The 21,639-nt window shown below is 53.0% G+C and overlaps 1 protein-coding gene across 2 annotated transcripts in view; it reads left to right on the top strand.

Annotated features, from left to right (window-relative positions):
* Positions 1–10,985, top strand: part of TMPRSS13 (transmembrane serine protease 13) — a 29,050-nt gene extending 18,065 nt beyond the window's left edge. For both annotated transcript variants that reach the window (XM_047877101.1, XM_047877102.1), the window contains 7 exons: positions 939–982; positions 2,274–2,436; positions 3,269–3,441; positions 6,366–6,464; positions 8,355–8,497; positions 8,636–8,788; positions 9,482–10,985. In XM_047877101.1, coding sequence (XP_047733057.1) covers positions 939–982; positions 2,274–2,436; positions 3,269–3,441; positions 6,366–6,464; positions 8,355–8,497; positions 8,636–8,788; positions 9,482–9,508 — 802 coding nt within the window. In that variant the 3' untranslated portion in view covers positions 9,509–10,985. The remainder of the gene's footprint in view (positions 1–938; positions 983–2,273; positions 2,437–3,268; positions 3,442–6,365; positions 6,465–8,354; positions 8,498–8,635; positions 8,789–9,481) is intronic.
* The last annotated feature ends 10,654 nt before the right edge of the window (positions 10,986–21,639 follow it).

The following is a 21,639-nucleotide window of genomic DNA, read 5'->3' as shown; positions in this document are numbered from 1 at the left end:
TCCGGGAACCCATCGCGAATGTCAGGAGCATCCCAGAAACAGTCCTCAGTTGCCACCTGTCTCCCGACTTGAAAGTTCTGATTGAAGCTCGGTGCCGAGAGCACCTCAAGGTCAGGGGTGGCACAGAGTTTATCCGGTTGCCGGAGACCGCGAGTGAACCCTGGGGCCACCAGGCAGCCAGGTGTTTGAGCTGGAAGCTGCTGCAGGGAGGGGGCTTGGGGTGGGCGGGGGGGGGGGGGGGGAGAAACGTCACGGGGGTGAGCAGGTGCAGGGTAGGGAGCAGGAGCAGGAGTGCCAGGTGCCTGTGGTCAGGGACAGGGAGGCCCCACTGCCAAGCACTGGCCCCCTCCTGGGCCTTGCCCTCTGTCATCTTTGCACTGTGGCCCCGCCCTTGTCGCAACCCCACTCCCCACTCAAGGGGAGGCTCCAGCAGCTAGCAGTGTTTACCCTGGGGAGGGGAAAGAAGAAACAAGACTTCCAGAGCAAAAGGGATGGGGAGGGCGGGGGGGGGGAGGGGGGGGAGGAAGGGAAGTGAATCAGCCGTACCCTGGATGCCTGCTTTGTGTAGGTGTTTTGCGTGCTGCGGGGCCGGCAGAGCATTGAGGAACTGTCAGAGGAGGGTCAGGCCACCTGTTCAGCTGTGGAAAGATGCTGGGACAATGAAGTCATGAGTTCAGAGGACATGGATCTATGCAAATGTGTGCCATCTACCATAAGAAAACAGGGGGTGGGGGTGGGGACAAGAGTGGGGATGGTTTGCACTGAGCCATCCCCATTCCTGGAGAAAGCACTAGAAAGATCTGTCTCTCTGGGAGGGACATCAGAATCTCTATCCGATGCAAAGGAGACGGGATAGGAACTTAGAGTCAACCAGGGAAGGCTTCCTGGAGGAGGTGTTTAATGTGCCCTTTTCACATCTTCTGCGTCTCTTCCTGCAGGTCTGAATGCCCTTCCCAGCAGTATGTCTCTCTCCAGTGTTCCCGTAAGAAGATGCTCTTCCTCCTGGACTGTGGCCTGTGTGGGGTGGGAGTCAGGGAGCAGAGGGGTGGGACCTCTCTGGGGGCGATGGTCAGCCCTGGGGGTCCAAGCCAGGAAGATGGTCTTAACTAGCAGGACTGCTTCAGGGCTGGGGGCCCCGTAAGGCACTGAGACAGTCTCAGGGTAGCATTTGCCCTTCTCCTGACTCTGCCCAGCTCAGCAACCTTGTTCATACAAGGGAAGCCATTCAAATCTCATGGATTCTGGGTGGTGGGAAGGACTGGGAGAGCCAGTCTGGACCAGCTTAAAGCTCCCATATCAGTAGACGAGGAACTAGATCTAGGGCCAACATTTACTGAGTACCTTCTGTGCCATAAGGCACCGGGCTCTTGATAAACACGATTGCATGGGATTCTCACGGGGCAGATGCCATTACTGTCCGCTCATTGATAAGAGGCCGAAATGTTTGCCTTGCTTAATGCAGACCGCTGGTAGGTGGGGAGTCAGTATCCAACCTCGGGTCTGACCCCAAACCCCAAGCCATGAATCAGCCCACAAGTGCTGTGTTCTCTGTAATGACCAGATAGGGATGCTCCCCGGGGCAGGCAGGCACGGGGACTACAGACGGAGTGCCCACCCCCTCCGATCGCTGCTGGTCCTTCACTCTGTCCCCTTTCGAAGAAAAAAGGACACGTGTCTGAACACACTTGGGGACTGCCCTCCTTGTCCACAATTTTGGGGGCACGATTCACTCCTTCTGGAAATGTTCCCTTGGGATCCATACAGGGTCCCCAGTAGCCCTGAATGACCCACTGGGGAGCCATGTGGGCACAGACCCACCCGCACATCAGGGAAAGTTCATGTCTCCTTTGTCTGCAAATGATAGAGGTCCCTGTCACCATCCCCATCAATTCAGGGTCATGTCAGACTTGGTCTGCTTCCCCGACCTCCTGATAGCAGCTTTGGGGTTCACCGTCACCACCTCGATGCTTGGCACGGTGCCTAAAGCTTCAGGCACTTAGTAAGCCTTTGCCAAGGAGAGAAGGAATGAGTGGCAGGAAAGAGGAACCTGCCTAGGATGCAACTTCGTGCTGGGTGATCCCAGAAGTCTGACCTACTGCTCTGCTTTGGCAGGAAGCAGCCGAGCCACATCAGATGAAGTGAGCAAAGCAGTGTCCGTGGGCGGGTGGGTGCCCTCAGGATGAGGCTGCCCGAGCCTGCCCTGGATCCAGGGAGCACGGTGGCGGCTCTGAGGACAGCAGAGGTCACGGTTTGTCTCTTCTGCCTCTCCCCAGACTGTGGACTGAGGGCCATGACCGGGCGGATCGTGGGAGGGGCGCTGGCCCCAGAGAGCAAGTGGCCTTGGCAAGTGAGTCTGCAGTATGGCACCACGCACATCTGCGGGGGCACGCTGATCGACGCCCAGTGGGTGCTCACCGCTGCTCACTGCTTCTTTGTGTAAGTACCCGGGGGGGGGGAGGGGCTGACGCCTTGCCTCCCGGGTTGGGGATCACCAGGAGGGCCCGATGGCAGACTCACTTGTCGGTCAGCAGAGGAGGGCTTGGGCTGTGCCCCGGCCCCCGAGGGCAGGCGCCACTGGTGCGGCCGGGGCCGTGGTTTGAGGTTGCGATTTGGTCCTGGGGAGTGTGAGTTGGGGCTTCTGGTTCCGAGCTCGGCCCAGAATGAGAAAAGAACCGTGATGACCCCGAAGGGAGGGTGAGGCGGGCCTACATAAGGGCTTCGGAACCTGCCCCTGAAGAGGCCTCTGCTTTCTGCAGCAGGAACTTACAGGAGGGGAGCCCGAGGAATCGGGAACGCAGATCCGGGAAGTGAGGGATGGGGATCGTAGGGAGGGTGGAACAGTCAGCTTCTGACCGTCACCAGCCAGGCTTCTCCCTTTGAGCCGGTGAGCAGGAAAGGGCCTTGCGGGGGGCGGGCACTGGCTTCCCCAGTCGCGAGTGAGTCTCTGGCAGATCCATTTGTGCCGAGGTGTGGCCTGTCCACCTTGTAGGAAACTTGGTGGCATGACGAGGAGGCGGTGGGGGTAGATGCTCACAGGTTGTGCCCGTGCCCTCTCTTTATTACTGGGAGGTGCAGAGTGGCCGGTTCACGAGGGGCTTGTGGAGGCAGGGGATTGTTTTGGAGCCCTGGGCTGGGATAGACGGCTCCCCTTAGAGGTCATTTCGTCCATCCTCCTGCCTGTAAGCTGCAGCCACGGCCGCGGCTCCCTGGGTGTAGCAGGTGCTGCCACTGGGCTCCACCAGACCACGGTCTCTTGTGGCTCCTGCAGGACGCGGGAGAAGATCCTGGAGGGCTGGAAGGTCTACGCGGGTACCAGCAACCTGCTCCAGCTGCCTGCGGCGGCCTCCATCTCCCAGATCATCATCAATGGCAACTACACGGACGAGGAGGACGACTATGATATTGCCCTCATGCGGCTCTCCAAGCCCCTGACCCTGTCTGGTGAGTGGATCGACACCGGCCACACCCACCCCGGCTCCTCCAGGCGACCCTCAGGGCCCAGCCTTGTGGCCTCCGTGCACCCCTCTTGGGGTTCCCGAGTCTCAGCACGGTGGCGGTCAAAGGCTCTTAGGGGTCATTTATTGCAACACCTCTACTTTACCATTGAGGAAACTGAGGCCCAGAGGCTAGAAATAAGGTTGTCCCAAATGACACATCTCGCATCGCAAGCTAGTGACAGAGACAAGGCTTGGATACTGGTCTCAATCCAAGTACATAGATCGAATTGTTTCATGCGTCTTTATTGAGCACTTACTAGGGGCTGGGCACCGTGGTAGGCGTTTTACATCTGCGGTAACACTACACTCTTCACAGCCAGTCCTGTAGAGCAGGTACTCTTGCTAGCTTCGGTTTACCTTTGAGGAGATGGAACTTTCCAGAGAGAAGATTACCCAAGGCAATGAAGTAGTAAGTGGCCGCTCCGGGACTGGATCCAGGAGGGTCCCCCTCCCCAGCGATGCCATTTGCCCTGGGCTCTCCGCTGGCCGATTGCTATGACAGCCGTGGAGAACACATTCCAAAAGTGGATTGCCACGGGGTTGACTAGAGGAAGGACGTGCTCGGAGTTGTCAGGAGATCAAAGGAGGCTTCATTCATTAATTCACTCTCTCCTGTGCAAACTTACCAAGTACTTACTGTGTGTCTGCTGCTAGGTAACAGGCTGCACAGTTGCAATTCAATTCTATTCAAATCGAACAATGGGTGACCCACACAGACAGTCCCCAGAGGCCGATGACGTGATGATGAGGACGGCTGGGGGAGCCACGGTGGCACAGATGGGGCTTCCTTGAAGGATAGCTGAGTGCATCAGGCTCTCCAGAAGCCTCCGAGGGCTCTCTGGTTAGTCCTGCCTTTCTCGTGCTCTGAGCCCGTGAGCTGGTCTTTCTTGGCACATTAATTACAGAGGTGGTATCGGTCATGACTCAGACACTGGCTCATCAGAGTGGGGTGAGGAGGAGGAAACCACAGCAGAGCTCAGTTGGGTGGGGCCGGTCCAGAGCCACACCACCCAGCCACCCAGCCACCCAGCGGGCAAGCCCTCCCTGCCCTCTTCCTGTCCTCCAGCCTTGTTTGTGGAGCCTGGGACTGCGAGGTGAGGGGGCATTCCTCTGCCCCCGCCCTGCCCTGCCCCTCACGCCCACCCAAAAGGGGGGCAGTCAGGTCTACAGGACCAGGATAGGCCTTTCCAACCTTGCCGAACCCAGACTCCATTTGGCTAAGCTTCCAGATCTCCAACCACCCCAACCCCCCTTAAATGTTACTTGGAATTCCAAATCAAATTAAGTAATTTGTAAAACCAAATGAAAGGTATTACGATATCTCACGTGCTTTTCAGACTGTGGCAGGCCCCTCTCCAGACTCCGATAGGCCCCTGGGCAGGAAGCACACGTGTAGTCTGAGAAGCACAGCTTAGATTTATGTAGTCCTCTGGTCAGACCATGTGCCCTGAGTTTGGGTTTAGAAATCAGGCAGATTTTCTTCAACTCCTTCGGCAGGCCTAGCACCTTGAAGTCACGGTACTGTCGGTGAAAACTTACAAAAACTCACTGATACATGCAATCCCCCCATAAAAACGAGCGGGATGTATAACAGTGTGACATGTTTTTAAGACCCTACATCTTAAAAAATGAGCATATTTTAAGAAATGAGGTTTTGCTTTTTTTGGTTAATTATTGATGCCATTCCCTCATTTATTTTTTTTTTATTAAATTTTTTTTAATGTTTATTTTTGAGAGAGAGAGACAGGGACAGAGCATGAGCGGGGGAGGAGCAGAGAGAGAGGCGGACACAGAATCCAAAGTTGAGTCTGTCCGCACTGAGCTGTCAGCACTGAGCCTGACACAGGGCTCGAACTCACCAGCCGCGAGATCATGACCTGAGCCAAAGTCAGACGCTTAACCGACTGAGCCACCCAGGCGCTCCCTCTGCCTTTTTTTTTTTAACCCTCATTTATTTTTTGTTTGTTTACTCTTCAGCAGACGAACGTGTTAGACACCAAAACTTAAAGCCCACTTTATGGAAGAATCTAGCATTGATTCTCACTCCCGCCCTCCCTTCCTCTGTGTCTGTCCTTCCTTTCTTCCTTGCTCTGTTTGTTGAGCACATTGCACGTGTCGGGCACTGTTCCAGATGCAGGAGGCTGCAGTGAGCGTAACAAACAATTGAGGACACTGCAAACATTCTATCACTGAGAATTTCCTCTTGCAAGTTGGGGTTTGGTGGTCCATGCCCTGGTCTATCTAAGGACGCCAGTCCTCGGAGAGAGCTTGTGAAGTGATCTCCAACAACACCTTCTAGATGTTTCTGAGCATGGGAGCAAGTGAGCAGTGGTTTTGTGGTCTGTGCCTCTAGGGCTGTGCTCTTCCCGCCTGGAGAGGTTGTCTGACCTGGAGGGAGTGCCTCAGGCCCTGACCCACCAGTGGGTGCTCTCCCCAGACCAGGCGGGACACATCACTGAGATGCCATGGTGAGAATGCCTGGAACTTAGCCTGTGGCTGCTCTTTGCTCTGATGGATGGGCACGGAGGAGGCTCAGCCAGGAAAACCGCTCTACGAAGGGAGAGATGTGTGGCCACCCAGGATCGGCTTGGCACAGGGGAGCTTCCAAGGCCTATGCTTCTGTCCACAGGGCACCCACTGAAATCAGAATGCTTGAGGGACTCTGGTAGTACCCTTTACAGGCTGGAGGGTCAAGATGAAGTGACTGAGTTTCTTGCCTGGTCAGTTCAAGGGCCCAGAAGATTCAGAACCAGTCTGGGGGCAAGGAGGAGGGTCCTAGGACACTGGGACTCCCGTCCCTTTGAGCTACCCTCCCAACCAAAATCTCCGGCCTTGTCCCCGCACTGATGTCTTGAGGTCTCCTTGCAGCTCGTGTCCACCCTGCCTGCCTCCCTATGCATGGACAGACCTTCAGCCTCAATGAGACCTGCTGGATCACAGGCTTTGGCAAGACCAAGGAGACAGATGGTGAGGGGCCAGAGATGCTGGGGTGTGTGTGTGTGTGTGTGTGCATGTGTGTGTGTGTGTGTGTGTGTGTGTGTGCATCTGTATGGAGTGGGTGGAGGTGATGTGTTGGGGTATATAGAGCGGGGCCTATCTAGATGAGGGTTTGGGCATTAGGGATTCATGGGCCTGGGTGTGGATGTCTGCATGTTCACCTCACTCCCACACATAGCGGACTGTCTGGTAGCCCGTAACAGAAACTTTTAATCTCGCGAAGTCCACCCTCGACCCAATCTCCCCATCTTACACATGAGGAAACCGAAGACCTCCGGGGCTAAGTCACTTGCCCACCGTCACCCCGGTACTTTCCAACAGACAGAACTGAGTCTAGAACACGGTTCTCCTGCCTCTTTTTAAAAGTGAAAAAAAGAAAAAAAAGGTTGTCTTGGCACGGGCAGCGTTAGTCAACCGAAAGGAGAAGTCCCAAATGTACGAGTGAAAAAAATCCCAGCTGTTGACACAGGCTTAACTAACCTCAGCTACTTTTGCATACGGCTACGGAAGTTCAGAAAGCTCTCCTGTACGTAGACACAAGACGTGTTTGTACACAGGTCCGTACATGAGGGCCTGGACATTTATTGCCTCCGAACTCTTAGGTGCCACCTCCCGGTGAGGAGGCACCAGTGTTTCATTCACATACCTTACGAGAAAAGAAAGACTATTTCCAGGACTGACAACACTGTGCTGCCTGTGTTCAGACCACGTAGACTTCGTGGCTCAGACCCTTCCATCGCTGCAGACCACACCAGGTGCCTGCGTCCCCCTAAACAGCTTTGCGCAGAACGTTCCAAAGTAAAAGCCTGTAAACCAACCCAAGGTGGGGGTGTATATCCCCACGTGGATGTCAAAGCGGTTGGTGTGACAGTGCCCTCCAGCCAAGCCCACCTGGAAACCCTCCGTAGTTGAGAACACCTTGGGTTCCTTGCTTACTGCACTGAGGGGGGAGGTGTACCACGGAGAACCGTGAAAGTCTTACTAACAGAGTGCTAGACAGGACTTATCATAGGACCTGGGTGGTTTGGGGATGCAGGTTCAGAGAAGCGGAGCACTTGTCCAGACTGGATGCTTTCAGGAAGCAGGAGTAATTCCACGATTGGGTATCTTAATAGTCTCCTCTAGGAGTTAAGAATAAACTGAGTCGAAAGCTCTGATGGGTGAATAAACGGTAGCCACTCCTACTGGCTGGGAGAAGGGATATTTGGTATTTTTGTGGTTTGCGCAGTAACCTCCCTTAAGTTCCGTTTATGCTCAAACAAGAGTAAGGTGGCTTCCCCGCCATCACGGACGGAGTGGCCTTGTCCGATGTCGGCTCCGAAAGATCGGTTATGTTTGGCCCGAGAGCGCCTGGCTGGCCTCACTGTTAGACTCTGGCTAGCTGCCGGGGGCAGGGCCGCTGTTCCCTTGCTCAGTGTGACGGAGCGGTGACCGGCCCGGGAGCAGCCCGGTCCTGATCTCGGCCCCAGAACTGACCAGCCGTGTGACCGTGGGCACGTCGCAACTTCGGCCACGAGTTTCTCCAACTGTAAACGGATTCGTTGCGCCCCTTCCGGGCACCTAGTTCCTGAAAACCAAATGAAATGGTGGATCTGATGGCGCTTTGAGTACAGAAAGGCGCCGTGCAGCGTGCAGGCAGCCTCGTGGGCTGTGAGTTTGAACGTGTACGTACGTGTATGTCTCTGTTATGTGTGTGGGAGTGTGTGTGCGTCCGTACGTGCTGGGGGGCCAGCCGTGGGAGTGGTGCCCTCCGCTTCCAGGAAGCTGGGAGTCCGGGTCGTGGGGTGAGCGGCTAGAAGGCCGGGAAGCTGCCGGAAGTCTCACTCCTTCCCATCTTCTCTTTCCTCGACTCCACTGAAGAGAAGACATCCCCCTTCCTCCGGGAGGTGCAGGTCAACCTCATTGACTTTAAGAAATGCAATGACTTCTTGGTCTATGACAGTTACCTTACCCCAAGGATGATGTGTGCTGGGGACCTTCGGGGAGGCAGAGACTCCTGCCAGGTGAGGCTGCCTGGGAGAAGGCTGGGGTGTTGGGTTTGGAGTGAGAATCTGGTGCCCACTGTTGCTTGCTCAAGGACCACCTCCCGTCCCCTGCTGATAATGTGTGCTCCCTCCTCCCCGCCCCCCCACCCCCTGTAGGGAGACAGCGGGGGGCCCCTGGTCTGTGAGCAGAATAGTCGCTGGTACCTGGCAGGAGTCACTAGCTGGGGCACAGGCTGTGGCCAGAGGAACAAGCCCGGTGTGTATACCAAAGTGACAGAAGTCCTCCCCTGGATCTACAGCGAGATGGAGGTGAGAGCCTGCAGGGGGTGCTGCGCGGGGCAGGCTGGGAGCTCCCAAAGGTGGGGTGCCTGCAAGAGGGCCTGGGCTTTCCCCAGGGGCTCGGCAGAGTTCCCCTCACCCCCTTGTGCTTGGGGTGTTCAGAAGACTGGGGCAGGACAGCAGTCGAATGGTAGGCCGACCCCAGCTGCCCGTGTTTCTGTCCCTCAGATTCTTTCCTCTGAAGGGTTGAAAAGGGGTGGGCCCAGGCTGGGTGCCGGCCCCGGGAGCACCATCCTCCCCCCCCCCCGGGATGGCCAAGGTGTGAGTTCACACAGCCCGCTGGAGGGGCGTGTGCAGGCGGCCTCCCTCCTTGGCAGGAAGTTAGTCTCGTGGAGATGGGGGAGGAGGGAGATTTACCTCCTCCTCTGCTGCCCCTGCTCAGCCCCTACCTTCCCTGAGCCTCCTGTCTTGGCTGTAAAGCAGGAGCTCCGTGCTCCCCTCTCCTTCCTCTGCCAGAGCGAGGGCAGAACAGAGAGCTTGGGTGGGCCGCTCTGGAAATCCAGTCCGGTCGGTCTCTCTGCTTCCATGGTTCCTCGTTGCTGCTTGTCTCCGAGGAACAGTGCCCAGTGACAGCTGGACTGGATTTTAGGCTCTGGACCCCCACCTTCGGCCTCTGTATTCCTGGCCCACCCTCACCCTCTTCTCCCTTGTTCTCTTCCTCAGAGTGAGGTGCGCTTCCGGAAATCCTAAGCAGCTGTCCTGTCCCACCTCACAGCCCTGGCTGCATAAAGACTCTGGCCAAAGTGACTGGGCCATTTGCAGTGTCATCGGGGCCAAAGGTTCCGAGGCACCTGCGTCACTCCCACCTCCGCTGTCTACTGCCTCTGTGAAAGTGCACGTGTGTGTGTGTGTGTGTGTGTGTGTGTGTGTGTGTAGTTGCTCTCCCAAGGTTTTCCAGAAACCAGGAGAGCTGTCAGCCCTTTCCAAACCCCAGGCTGGAAAGCACCTGGAGATAACAGTTTGGGCGCTGTGGACCTTCCTGTAAGGGCGTCCGTCACGGATGGAGGAGGTTGAGCTCAGACAGCGCCCAGAGGAAGGGCCTAGAAGATCACATCAGAAATTCCTGCTCCTCGGACCCTGGCTCAGAGACTAGCCCAGACTGAGAAGCCACCAGCATCGCCGCCGTCCTGGGATGGATTGCGGGTGTCGTCGGAGTACCGGGGCCGTCCCCGGCGGGAAGGTGCCCCCCCGCGGCATTACAAGCATCCTGCCCTTTCTCAGGCCTCCTGCGGGTGCCCTGGGTGTGGAGGGCTGACTGAGCGGTGGCTGCCCAGGCTGACAGCTGGCCGTGTGTGGTCACAGGCTACTGGCGCAGATTTTTATTGTATTTTTATATTCAAGAAATGGAACTGGATGTATTTTTAAAGATTCTCCAAAACTTCCAGGAGCCTGAAGAGCTAACATCCATCACCCCAAACACTCCAAGAGACTCTTGGGGGCTGTACCATTCCAGAGTCTTGCTGAGTGTTCCTGACATCCAGGGACCCGAGGAAGGAGCCCCTTCGGGGCGCTTAGGGAAGAGCGTCCTCGCGTGGGCTGGCGGGCAGGCCATCACAGAGAGCCACGACTGTCGCTGCGTCCAAGGGCTACACCCAGGGCGTGAAGACATGGCTGCTGCTGCTTCTCCGTGGGCGTCGGAGCCCGGGGACAGTCCGGGTGGACAGACACCTCTCATACCCAGCGCTGTCCCGGACCTGCCAGTTTCTCTCAGCCCCTCCGCCTTTCAGTTTCTCAGCTGCTTCAGAAACAGCACGGACACGAACGCTGCCGTGGAGAGAGGGTGGACACTGTCCCCAGGCCCTCCAGATAGCCGTCGTGAAGGATCTGAGTTGCTGTGCTCCTGTAAGTTGTCAGTGTGCCTGGCCTCCGTGTCAGCTCGAGGTCTGGGCCTCCCTCAGCCTTTCCTGGCCCGTCCAGTTCTCCTCACTTTCCTGGGTCTCGCCTGGTGATACTAGGACTCCCAGAGGCAGGGTCCAAGCAGGGCAGCCCAGCCCAGCTCACGCAGGTGGCTGTCCGGGGGCTAGACCGCCCAGGAAGAGCAAGGCTGGGCAGAGCCCCAGGGGGCTGGTTGCATGGTATCGAGGCCGGGGGTCCGGGAGGGCAACGTTCATGTCCACGGCATCCCCAGCAATGGTTTTCAGCAATAAAAGTTGTGTGACCCGAAAAATGTCTTATTGGATGTTCTAGGGATCCCCTACGTAGAAAATTGAGATTCCCCAACCAGTGCCCAGGGAGCCTCAGTTTGGGTTCTTAGTTTGGGTTCCTCTGCTGTGGATTCTGCATATATATTTAGCCAGCCGGCCACCTCCCCACCATATCAGCACCTCCTCTGTCCTGGGTACCCACGCCAGGCCCCCGGAGTACAAAGATGATGACAGTGTCCTCAGGAACTCTTGGGTGTGACCCGGTGGAAGGTGGATGAGCATGGACGCCATGCTTGGAAGCTCCCAGTTGCCCCTAGAGAGGTCAGGGAGGGCTTCACGGAGGAGGTGAGGTTTGAAATGAATCTTAAAAAGTAGGTAAACCTTCACAGAAAAGCAGATGGGATGGACGAAGGACAAACCAGTGCTCGTCCTTTTTCCTTTTTCCCTTCTTCCTCTTTCTCTGCCTCTGCCTTTGTCAGCCCAGCAAGAGGCATGTTTACCAGAAAGCCCCAAAGCCTACTCCACTATTTCCAAGACACTCAGATAGCTGGTCCCACTGGCTTCTGGAAGATCTATCCCTCCTAGCTGTGCACCTACTTTTCCTGCATCTGATATACTGACCTCCGTCATTGTGGTCCCGCTGATGAGTGGCCAGTAGCTGAGTGGGTGAGTGGCGGGGGGGGGGGGGGGGGGCGGGGAAGGGAGAGAGAATCCCAAGTAGGCTCCATGCTGTCAATGCAGAGCCCGACGTGGAGCTTGATCGCACATGATCTGAACTGAAATCAAGAGTTAGACGCTTCACCGACTGAGCCACCCAGGTGCCCCAGATGTGTCTTCTTTACTCTCTCATACCAACGTGAGGGGAAGTCCGTCCTTCCATTTTTTTCTCGCTCCATCCGACAAAAAGGCGTGGGGGAGGGGCAGCCACCAGGCTTAGTGTGCCAGCAGTGGGGGTAACGCAGCTACCCCCGTAGATCCCACAGCTCCCCACAACCTCAGTGGCTTAACCCAAAGGTTATTTCTCATCGGTCTAAGCTTCCAGGGAGGGTGTCTGATCGGTGGGTGGCTTCCTCCCGCATTATTTTTCAGGGGCTCAGATTCTTTCTACCTCGTGATTTTGTCACCTGCTTCTGGCCACGGGAGAGAGGAGAGAGAAGAGGATGCTCTGGGCCAGCAGCGATGTGTGTCAATTTCGCCCCCATTTTGTGGGTGTAGACATGTAGGCACCCCCCAGGTGAAGGGGGACAGGGATATGCAGTCCTCGGTCGGTCCCCGGGCAAGAGCAAAGCCCTCATGTTGGAGGACAACCAGCTGTCTGCGCCCACCAGACGTTCATGGGTCACAGCCAGGCCTTGTGGCAGAGAGTTCAAGTGTAAGCCATTTATTTTCATTTCGCCTTAGAAACCAGACCCTTTTCCTTCTCTGCCTGGCTTCCTAGGACAGAAGCGACTTGTAGGGTTACAGGGATGTGGGTGTTGGAGGAGAGATAAGGTAGAGAAAAGGCCTTTTCTTTTGAAAGGAAAAGAAAAAACGTTCCTTAGGTCCAGGACATTTATAGAGGCCATAAAAATCAGGGAAGGGGGTGACGGGACTTTGCAAATTGGTCCAGAATTTCCAGGAAGATGGTGCGTGTGTGTACGGATGGGGAGGTAGGGGAGGTTGCTGGTGACATCGTCCTCTGGTCAGTGCCTGGTTCCCAGGCATCTGCGGGTACCAGTCAGGCTCTCCGGCTTTGTCAACTCCATTGCCTGCTGAATTCCCCCTGGGAAAGGGAGGGCGGGGCCAAGTGAGTGTCTCGGGGGGTGGGACAGTCTCTCTTTGGGGACAGAGCCAGTTACAGCCTCAGCCTCGCTGCCCATCCAGCTGCCTCTGGAGTTTGGTTAGATTCCCAAGGGCTTTTGTTTCCTAGAATTGCTCAGCCGATGTCCTCATGTGCTATGGGGGGACATTGGGAGATGTGGAGAGCTCCTTGTAATGAGAATCAAGAGGATAATGATGCTAAACGCTAGCACTTGCTGAATGTTCGCTCTGCGCCAGATGCTGTGCTCAGCCCCTGACGTCTCTTCTCTCCTGTAAGCGTGAGGTAGGCATCGTTATTATCCCTATTTTATGGATGAGGATGCAAAGGCCAAGGCAAGCCAAATAAGCTTCCCCAAACTACACAGCTACTGAGTGGGGGCGCTGAACCTGAATCCAAGCTGTGTGATTTTAGAAGCCGCTTTCCAAAGTCGGCTAGGGTTCCCCTAGCTGTGACCTTGTAGGCTCGGCCGCCTGGCTCGCCATATCTTTCCATTCTCCACCAGGCCCCTGCTGTGGGAGGGGCAGGGCGGGAGAGCTCCACGGAGAAGGCTGGGCACACCCCTCGGACAGTCACATGACCAGAGGCTTAGCTCCTGCAGTTTCTAGAACCTGAGAGAAACGCATGATGAATTAGGAACTATGAAAGGGAGGTGGCCCCCTGACTCCTCTTGTACCCACGTCCCAAGTGGATGGTTTCTGGGAGGCCCTCCCGTGCCACAATAAACTGTCACCTCAGGACGCCTCCATGGCTCCTCAGTGTGAGTGGGTGGCTCCAAGAGTCTCATGCCGCTCATTCTCTACCTCCTCTGCCCTGACCCGGGCTTCCCGTTCCTTGGAAACCTGCTGCCCAGCCCAGGCAGCAAGCTCATACGGGTCTTACAACGGGTCCACTCCAAACACGGAGGACCATTCTCTGCAGATAAGCAGCCTGGATTGTCCAGAGATTTTCTTAGATGAGTCCTTGGAGAAGGGGAGGGTATGGCCCGGTCTTTGGTCCTCCATGGCTCAGTTCCTGCCGGCGGGACTTGAGATGTGGACATAACAGGATGCCTCCCCTGTCCAAGGCCCGAGTCTCGAAAGAAGTTCTTCATTTCTCCTACAAGGAGGGGGCTGGGGATCTTCTTAGAATTCCGCCCGATTACCCTGTGGTTTAGTGGCAAAAGCACAGAAGTTGGAATCGAGGGACCCGGGGGTACAAACTCCAGCCACGCCACGTACTTAGCTGTGTGATCTTGGGCGGGCCGACCTCGTGTGACCTAGGCGCCCCTCAGAGGATTTTATAGGTACAGGCAGTAGCTCACAAATCTGCCCCTCTCTGTACCTCTGTACCTCTATTCTCAAGACTCCCGCCCCCTTCCCTGGGTCAGGCTCACGCTCCCTTCTCTTCAGCTTTCAAAGCCCTATAAACAGACACAGTTCAGGCCTGTCTCCATTATAAACATCGCACAAAGGCCTATAAATTCTCTTTTGAGTCAAAGCCATTCCTTCCTGATAAGATCATGGCAGAAACCAAGATGGGCATAGATTTTAATAATTGTGTACAGATTTTCACGTAACCTAAGTTTTCACTCCCCCAGGATAAATTACTATGGGTCATATGGTGATCGTATGTTTATAAGAAACCGCCAGGCTGTTTTCAGAGGACCTGTACCAGCCTGCCTTCCCACCTGCAAAATATGAATTCCATTTGCTCTTCATCCTCCCAGGAATCGGTATTTCCCATATTTTTTTATTGTAGCCATTAAAATTTTTTTAAAATGTTTATTTATTATTGAGAGACAGAGAGAGACAGAGTGCAAGCGGGGGAGGGGCAGAGAGAAAGGGAGACACAGAGTCTGAAGCAGGCTCCAGGATCTGAGCCATCAGCACAGAGCCCGACGCGGGCCTCGGACTCACCAACCGCGAGATCATGACCTGAGCCGAAGTTGGATGCTCAACCGACTGAGCCACCCAGGCGCCCCTATTGTAGCCATTTTAATGGGTGCGGAGGTGTATCTCATTTTAATTTGCATTTCCCTAATGAGTAACGATGGCGAGCATCTATTTTACGTGTTACCAAAGATCCTCTTTGGTTAAGCATCTGTCTGTTCAGATCTTCTTCCTCTTTCTTTGTTGGATTGTTTGTTTCTTCCTTTGAATTCTCAGAGTTCCTTATCTATTTTAGATACTAGTCCTTGTAGGGTATGTGATTTATAAATATTTTCTCCCTACGTGACTTGTCTCTTCATCTTCTGAATTGTGTTTTTATAGAGCAAAAGTTTTTAGTTTGCTGAATCCCGATTTATCATTTTTTTTCTTTTCGGATTGTGCTAAGATCACTTTGCCAAATCTAAGCCCTCAAAGATTTTTCTCTGATGTTTTCTCTTAAGGATTTTGGTGTTTTATGCTTTTCTATTTGAACCTAGGACCCATTTTGAGTTAACTTTTGGATACTGTTGTGGTCTAGATTGAGGCTCATTTGTTTGTGAATGGACGTCCAGTTGTAACAGCATCATTTGTTGAAGACTGCACTTTTCCCATCCAGTTCCCTTTTCGTTTTGTCAGAAAGTCAATTGAGCACATTTGTGTGGGTGTATTTCCAGACGCTATGTTATTCCATTGGTCTATGTGTCTGTTCGTTCACCACCCTGTGAGCTTTATAGTATGTCTTAAAGTTGGGTAGGGTGAGTCCTCCAAATTGTTTTTTTTTCTTCAAAATTATTTTGGGTATTCTAGTTCCTTATTTTTCCACACAAGTTTTAGAACCAGCTGGTTTCTATCTACAGAGAATCCTGTTGGAATATTTATTGGGATTGTGGTAAATCTGTACTCCATTTGAAGAGAATTAACATGTTAACTATTGAGCCTTCCACACCATGAACATGGTATGTCATCCATTTCTTTAGATTTTCGTTGCCTTCTTTCATTTAGGTTTTATAGTTTTCAGTATACAGACCCCGTACCTATGTCATTGCACTTGTAGCTAAGTATTTAATCACATGTTAACATAAATAATCATTTTGTTAAACTAACTCTATTTTTTAAGGAAGAAAGAAAAGGTGTTTTACACTTTTGCAAATCTCTTTAATATCTGGCTTAATAAATCTAGCTGGATTCTAATACTTGCTTCAGTATTCAATCTTTTGTGATATATTACTTGGGATGAAATATATGAAGAAAATCTGAGCTCACACAGATATGGAGTTGAAAAGTGAGAGTATTTTAGTAGCCCTTTCAAGTGATCGTGATTACTGTGACACGAGACACAAACTTGACAAGTAGCAGTTCTGTAAAGGTCAGTTGCAATGTGGAATCTGAAATCTGTCAATGAACGTTTCGTGCTTGGTTATCTTAAAATCTCTTGGTCTATGTTGCACTCTCAATGGGTCTCTTACCCATGCCTGATTGGATAACATCATACATTGCTCATTTGGAAAATACTGGTTCTGAGTTATGAACGTCTCCCAAATGTTGATACATTCTGGTACAATATAAAAAGTAGTACCTGTCCATATCACCCCTGATCTCATCAGAAAAGCCTTTAAGGATTGCGAAGGTCATGGAGAAGGATCCACATTTTCCACAATCCGAATTTTCTTTTTTTTTTTTTAATTTTTTTTTTCAACGTTTATTTATTTTTGGGACAGAGAGAGACAGAGCATGAACAGGGGAGGGGCAGAGAGAGAGGGAGACACAGAATCGGAAACAGGCTCCAGGCTCCGAGCCATCAGCCCAGAGCCCGACGCGGGGCTCGAACTCACGGACCGCGAGATCGTGACCTGGCTGAAGTCGGACGCTTAACCGACTGCGCCACCCAGGCGCCCCTGGTCTATTTTTTTTAAGTTTATTTATTTATTTATTTTGAGAGACAGAGAGAGACGGGGGGGGGGGGCGGGGGGGAGAATGTTAGTGGGGGAGGGCAGAGAGAGGGAGACAGAGAATCCCAAGCAGGCTTTGGGCTAACAGTGTGGAGCCAGATGCAGAGCTCGAACCCATGAACCATGAGATCATGACCTGAGCCAAAACCAAGAGTTGGATGCTCAACGGACTGAGCCAGCCAGACCCCCTCCCCCACCCCCCACCTGGTCTGTTTTTTAAAGCTTTGTTGTTTTTGTTATCTTATAATTTAGCTCTCACTACAGGAGAGTTTTTAAAAATCCAAACGATCCTAGAAACTATAAAAATAATGTAAAGAGAACTGTTTATTTGTGACAAGCATCGTGTGATAAACTCTCCACATCCTCACACAATTTACCTCATTTAATCTCTCAACAACATTACGAAGTAGGTACTATTGCAAAGAAGAAAGTAAAAATCACCTTAAATCCCACCATCCAAGGGTGCCTGGGTGGCTCAGTCGGTTGAGCATCAGACTCTCGATTTCCAATCAGATCATGATCTCCTAGTTCTTGGGATTGAGCCCCACATTGGGCTCTATGCTGACAGCACAGAGCATGCTTAGGATTCTCTCTCTCTCTCTCTCTCTGCCCCTTCCCTGCTCATTTTCTCTCTCTTAAATAAAAAAACTTAAGAAAAATTTTTTTTAAAAAATCCGACTCGGGGCGCCTGGGTGGCGCAGTCGGTTAAGCGTCCGACTTCAGCCAGGTCACGATCTCGCGGTCCGTGAGTTCGAGCCCTGCGTCGGGCTCTGGGCTGATGGCTCAGAGCCTGGAGCCTGTTTCCGACTCTGTGTCTCCCTCTCTCTCTGCCCCTCCCCCATTCATGCTCTGTCTCTCTCTGTCCCAAAAATAAATAAACGTTGAAAAAAAAAATTAAAAAATCCGACTCTCCAAAGGTAAATAGTATTACCATTTGGGGAAAATGCTACAACTCCATGTGTCCATAGAGAGGGCTACAATTTTATGCAAGTAGGATCATATTTTATAGATTATTTTGTACCTTGATTTCATCTTCTCAACAGTAGGAGATAAGCACCTTTCCCAAAGGCATGGGTATTATCATCTTTAACAATTGCAGGATATTCCATTGGACAGATATGTCAACCTGTCAGTGGACATCCAAGGAAGAGTAGTTGGTTTCCAGAGTTTGCTATTATACACACTGCTGCTGTGAATTTCTTTGCACCTGCTTCATTCCGAAACAACGATCTTCTGAGGGTAAATTTCAATAAGGAGGCTCATTTACATTTCCATTCAAAATGCTGCACGGTTTTCCAGGAGAGCTGAATTAACTTCCATACCTCCAACAGTGTCCCAGTGCGCTACTCTATTCTTCGCAGAATGTTAAGGGCAGCATGAAAGCACGTGTGAATGTGTTGTCGTGTCAATACCTGTGTGTATATGTGAGCTGCCCACGTGTGGGGGCGGGTTCATTTATTCATTTAACAAATGTTTCTGGGCATCTAGCACGAGGCAGACATTCAGGTGGGGCTGTAACTATGAGAAGCTCAACATGATCCCATCTCTCACGGGGTCGAAAGAAAGAAGCCTGGAGAGGCTGGGGCCCAGAGAATGAGTGGGGAGAGTGGAGCCCAAGGATGCAGAAAGGGGTGGCAGGACCTTGTGTCTGGTCGCATACGTCTGAACGTGTACGTGCACTTGAGCACACGTGTGACCATCTGAGAGCTCGCTGGGTGGACGAGGACGCGGGTTCTCCATATGTGGTCCCCTGACCAGAAGCACCCACGTCCCCCGGGGGTGGAGCCCAGCAGCTTGTGTTTTAACCCCTGGCCGTTGGGTCTGCACTTCTGTTCGAGAAGCACTCCGGAGGATGTGTTTGTCGGGATGCACCTGCGTGAGAGGCTTTGGGATATTTGACTTGCAGGTGGAGGTTTGCATATAGGCGTCCTCATGGCAGGAGACTCCTTCCGTCTTCTCGGCTTTGTCCTCTCAAAGCACTCCCAAGTCCAGGGCAGTCACTCGGAGGCACTTAGCAGATATTAAATGATGATGATAACGATGACAGGCGGCTATGTCTCCAGCTGAGCCCCCATTTCTTACCAGTCCCCGGGAAGAGCAGCCACAAGGCGCCCTTCTTTTATTACAGACAGAAATTTAATCTCAATGGTGCAGGAAGCAGGAAATTCACAATGGGAGAGCAAGAGAAATGGCTTATTCAGAGTGGAAAAATGCCTCCCTGCACCGCCCCTAGCCAGATTCCCAGGGCAAAGAGAACAACTTCTGGCCAGTCCCTGGCTAATGACACTGGGTGTGCAGAGAGAGAGAGAGGGTGGGGTGGGCGCCAGGGCCTTCGGGCCACACAGGGCAGGGGGTGCGGGTGGCAGGTGGCCATGAGACGGTGTCCTTGTGACATAGGACTGTGCACGGTGGGAGCCCCAGAGAGCAGGATCTCCTCGTGGGAAGAAGGGGCCAGGATGCCCGAAAGCCAGGCACTAAGGTTGTATCTTCACTGAACAAAACCCCAAACATGTATCCGATCTGCACCCAGATTCTCGTCCTGGCTCGGCCCCTTATCAACTCAGAGACGCTGGGGAAGCTGCTTCGGTTCTTTCGGGCTCGGTTTCCTTGTCTCGGAAATGGGGGTGATCACGGGATCTTCATCGCAGGGCTGCTGTGTGGGCTAAGGGAGGTGATGCATGGGAACTCATCAGCGCTGTGCCAGCCTCATGGGAAACGCTCACTTCCAGCTGGCGGTGGCATTTGTGTTAATTCCTGGAGACGCAGTTCGCTGGCCGCACTACCCGAGCCAGCTCAGTGAGTTCAGTTGGGTTGATCAGGGTCCCCGAGACCTGGGGCGGCCAGCGGTGCTTTCCTCCCTCCTGGAACACCCGGTGTCCTGGTGATCTGCAAACGTACAGAGGTCCGAAGCCCAGGGCGTGTTACTTGGACCCCACAGTCGCTGCTGTCTTGTGTCTCTGCATTCCCTCTGTCCCTTTGTCACAACGGCTGCCACGGGGTGGAGCTCACCGTGAAGAGGGCCACAGGGAAATGGGGGTAAGGAACACCTAGGTCTCAAGGTTGCTGTGTGACAAGGTGTGTAACATGCCTAGTTTCGTGCCTGGCATGTGCTAGGTCCATAGCAGGTGGGAGTTAAAGATCGAGTCGTATCGTGGGGCTAGTCAACGTGGGTTCAGTTAGTGCAGGAAGTCACGAAATAGACGTTCGTTGAGTAACTGCCCTTGCCAGACATCGCAGCAGGTATGTTCCGTGTGGTCTCGCCATGAGTCCCCACAACAACCCCACGGAATGAAGGCTCTCGTTACCACCACCTTCCCCGATGAGGAAACGGACACTCAGAAAAGTCTGGAACTTGTTCGAGACCAGCAGTCCTGGATTCTAATTCTCATTCTACTAGCCTCTTACTACTTGTCCGAAAGAACCTGTTCTTTGGCGTGGAAACTGCAGACAGCGTTCCTGATTTGTCCACTGAGCGAGAATTATTTGCCAAAGAAATAAATTCACCAAACTCACTCATTTTGCCCACCCTGACCCAAGGGGTAGTTCTTCTCTCTGCTTGGCCTTGACCTCTCCTACTACGAGCAGCATCCCTTCTCTCTTGTTCAATCCTCAGCAGAGGGCAGCTGGGAGCATTTAAGTTATGTGCTCTGTGCACAGCAGCTCTTGGGAAGAAAGGGAAGCTAAAAATAAACTCGCTTGGGTGGTATCTCTGGGCCTCCTCTAATGATAAAGGGGGGGGCTGGGCTTCGAGGGGAGAGAAGGGGAGAGAGAAGAACCCCAACACTGGGTTGAGAAGACTTGGCCTCACAGAAATAGTTCTGGGGGCCACTTCTCTCCCAGGTCCCAGTCAGCTTTCTTAGCAGCACAGGGGGGCAGCTGGGGACTCAGGAAGTCCGGGTCATAGGCCCTCCCAATTGGGCGGCTGCCAGCCCTGTCTCTCTTCGGCTGGTGGAGGAAGCAGATAAGAAAACTGACCCTGGATGGAATCTTCTAATTCCCTATTCCCTCCCAGCAGGACTTTCTTTCTTACTTTCTTTTTGTTTAAAGAATTTTTTAATGTTTTTTAAATTTATTTTTGAGACAGAGAAAGACAGAGCATGAGTGGGGGAGGAGCAGAGAGAGAGGGAGACACAGAATCCGAAGCAGACTCCAGCTCGGAGCCGTCAACACAGAGCCCGACACGGGGCTCGAACTCACGAACTGCGAGATCGTGACCTGAGCTAAAGTCAGATGCCCAACTGACTGAGCCACCGCCCCCCCCCCCCCCCCCCCCCCGCCGGCAGGCCTCTCTGAACCTGCCAAGTAGCTCACACTGTATTTGCCACAATCTCATTCCAACCTCTGTGCCTGGGCTCACTCTTCTACCCCAAACCTCCATCCTCTTCCTTCAAAGGTCAACTCTTCCAGGAAGGCAGCCTAGATTAGTTCCACCTCTTATTCTGATCTTTTCTCTTACCCTGGATTAGTTGGGACATTAATAATCGGTACTCACAAGTACATGGCCTAGTTAACATGTTAAGATATTTACCATGAGTTTAAGAAAGTGTATGTTTCTTAAAACTCATTTACCATGAGTTTAAGAAAGTGTATGTTTCTCAGTTATGACATGGAAATCCTGGGAGAGAGGTCTCATCCAGCTCAGATATCCATCCTGTGGCTCTGTTCAGAGCTCTGCACGCAGAACTCTCTCGTGCCCTGTTTCTTCCAAGACGTGGCCTTGTCTCTCTCGCTGTGTGTGTCCCTGTTCCGGGCTCCTGTGCACTCCAGGACTTCAGACCCACTGAGTCTGCGAGCCATGTATGAAGCAGTTCATGGGGGTATTCAGCTCTTTCCCGGTCCCAGGCAGTTTCTGTTAAAAAGCTGAGGCCCAGGCCCCGCTCTTGGAGAATCAGATTCATGGGCCTGGGGTGGGGCCTAATCACCTTGCCTGAGTCGTCTCTTGCTGCAAAACAAAATGCTCCCAAAGTAATGGTTTAAAAAAACAACAACCATTTTATTTACTCAAGATCTGAGGAATAGG

The sequence above is a fragment of the Prionailurus viverrinus genome, chromosome D1 (genome assembly GCF_022837055.1).
Source record: "Prionailurus viverrinus isolate Anna chromosome D1, UM_Priviv_1.0, whole genome shotgun sequence".
NCBI classification, from domain to species: Eukaryota; Metazoa; Chordata; class Mammalia; order Carnivora; family Felidae; genus Prionailurus; species Prionailurus viverrinus.
Note: the sequence above shows the minus strand (reverse complement) of the source record. Positions and strands in the feature narration are given on the sequence as shown.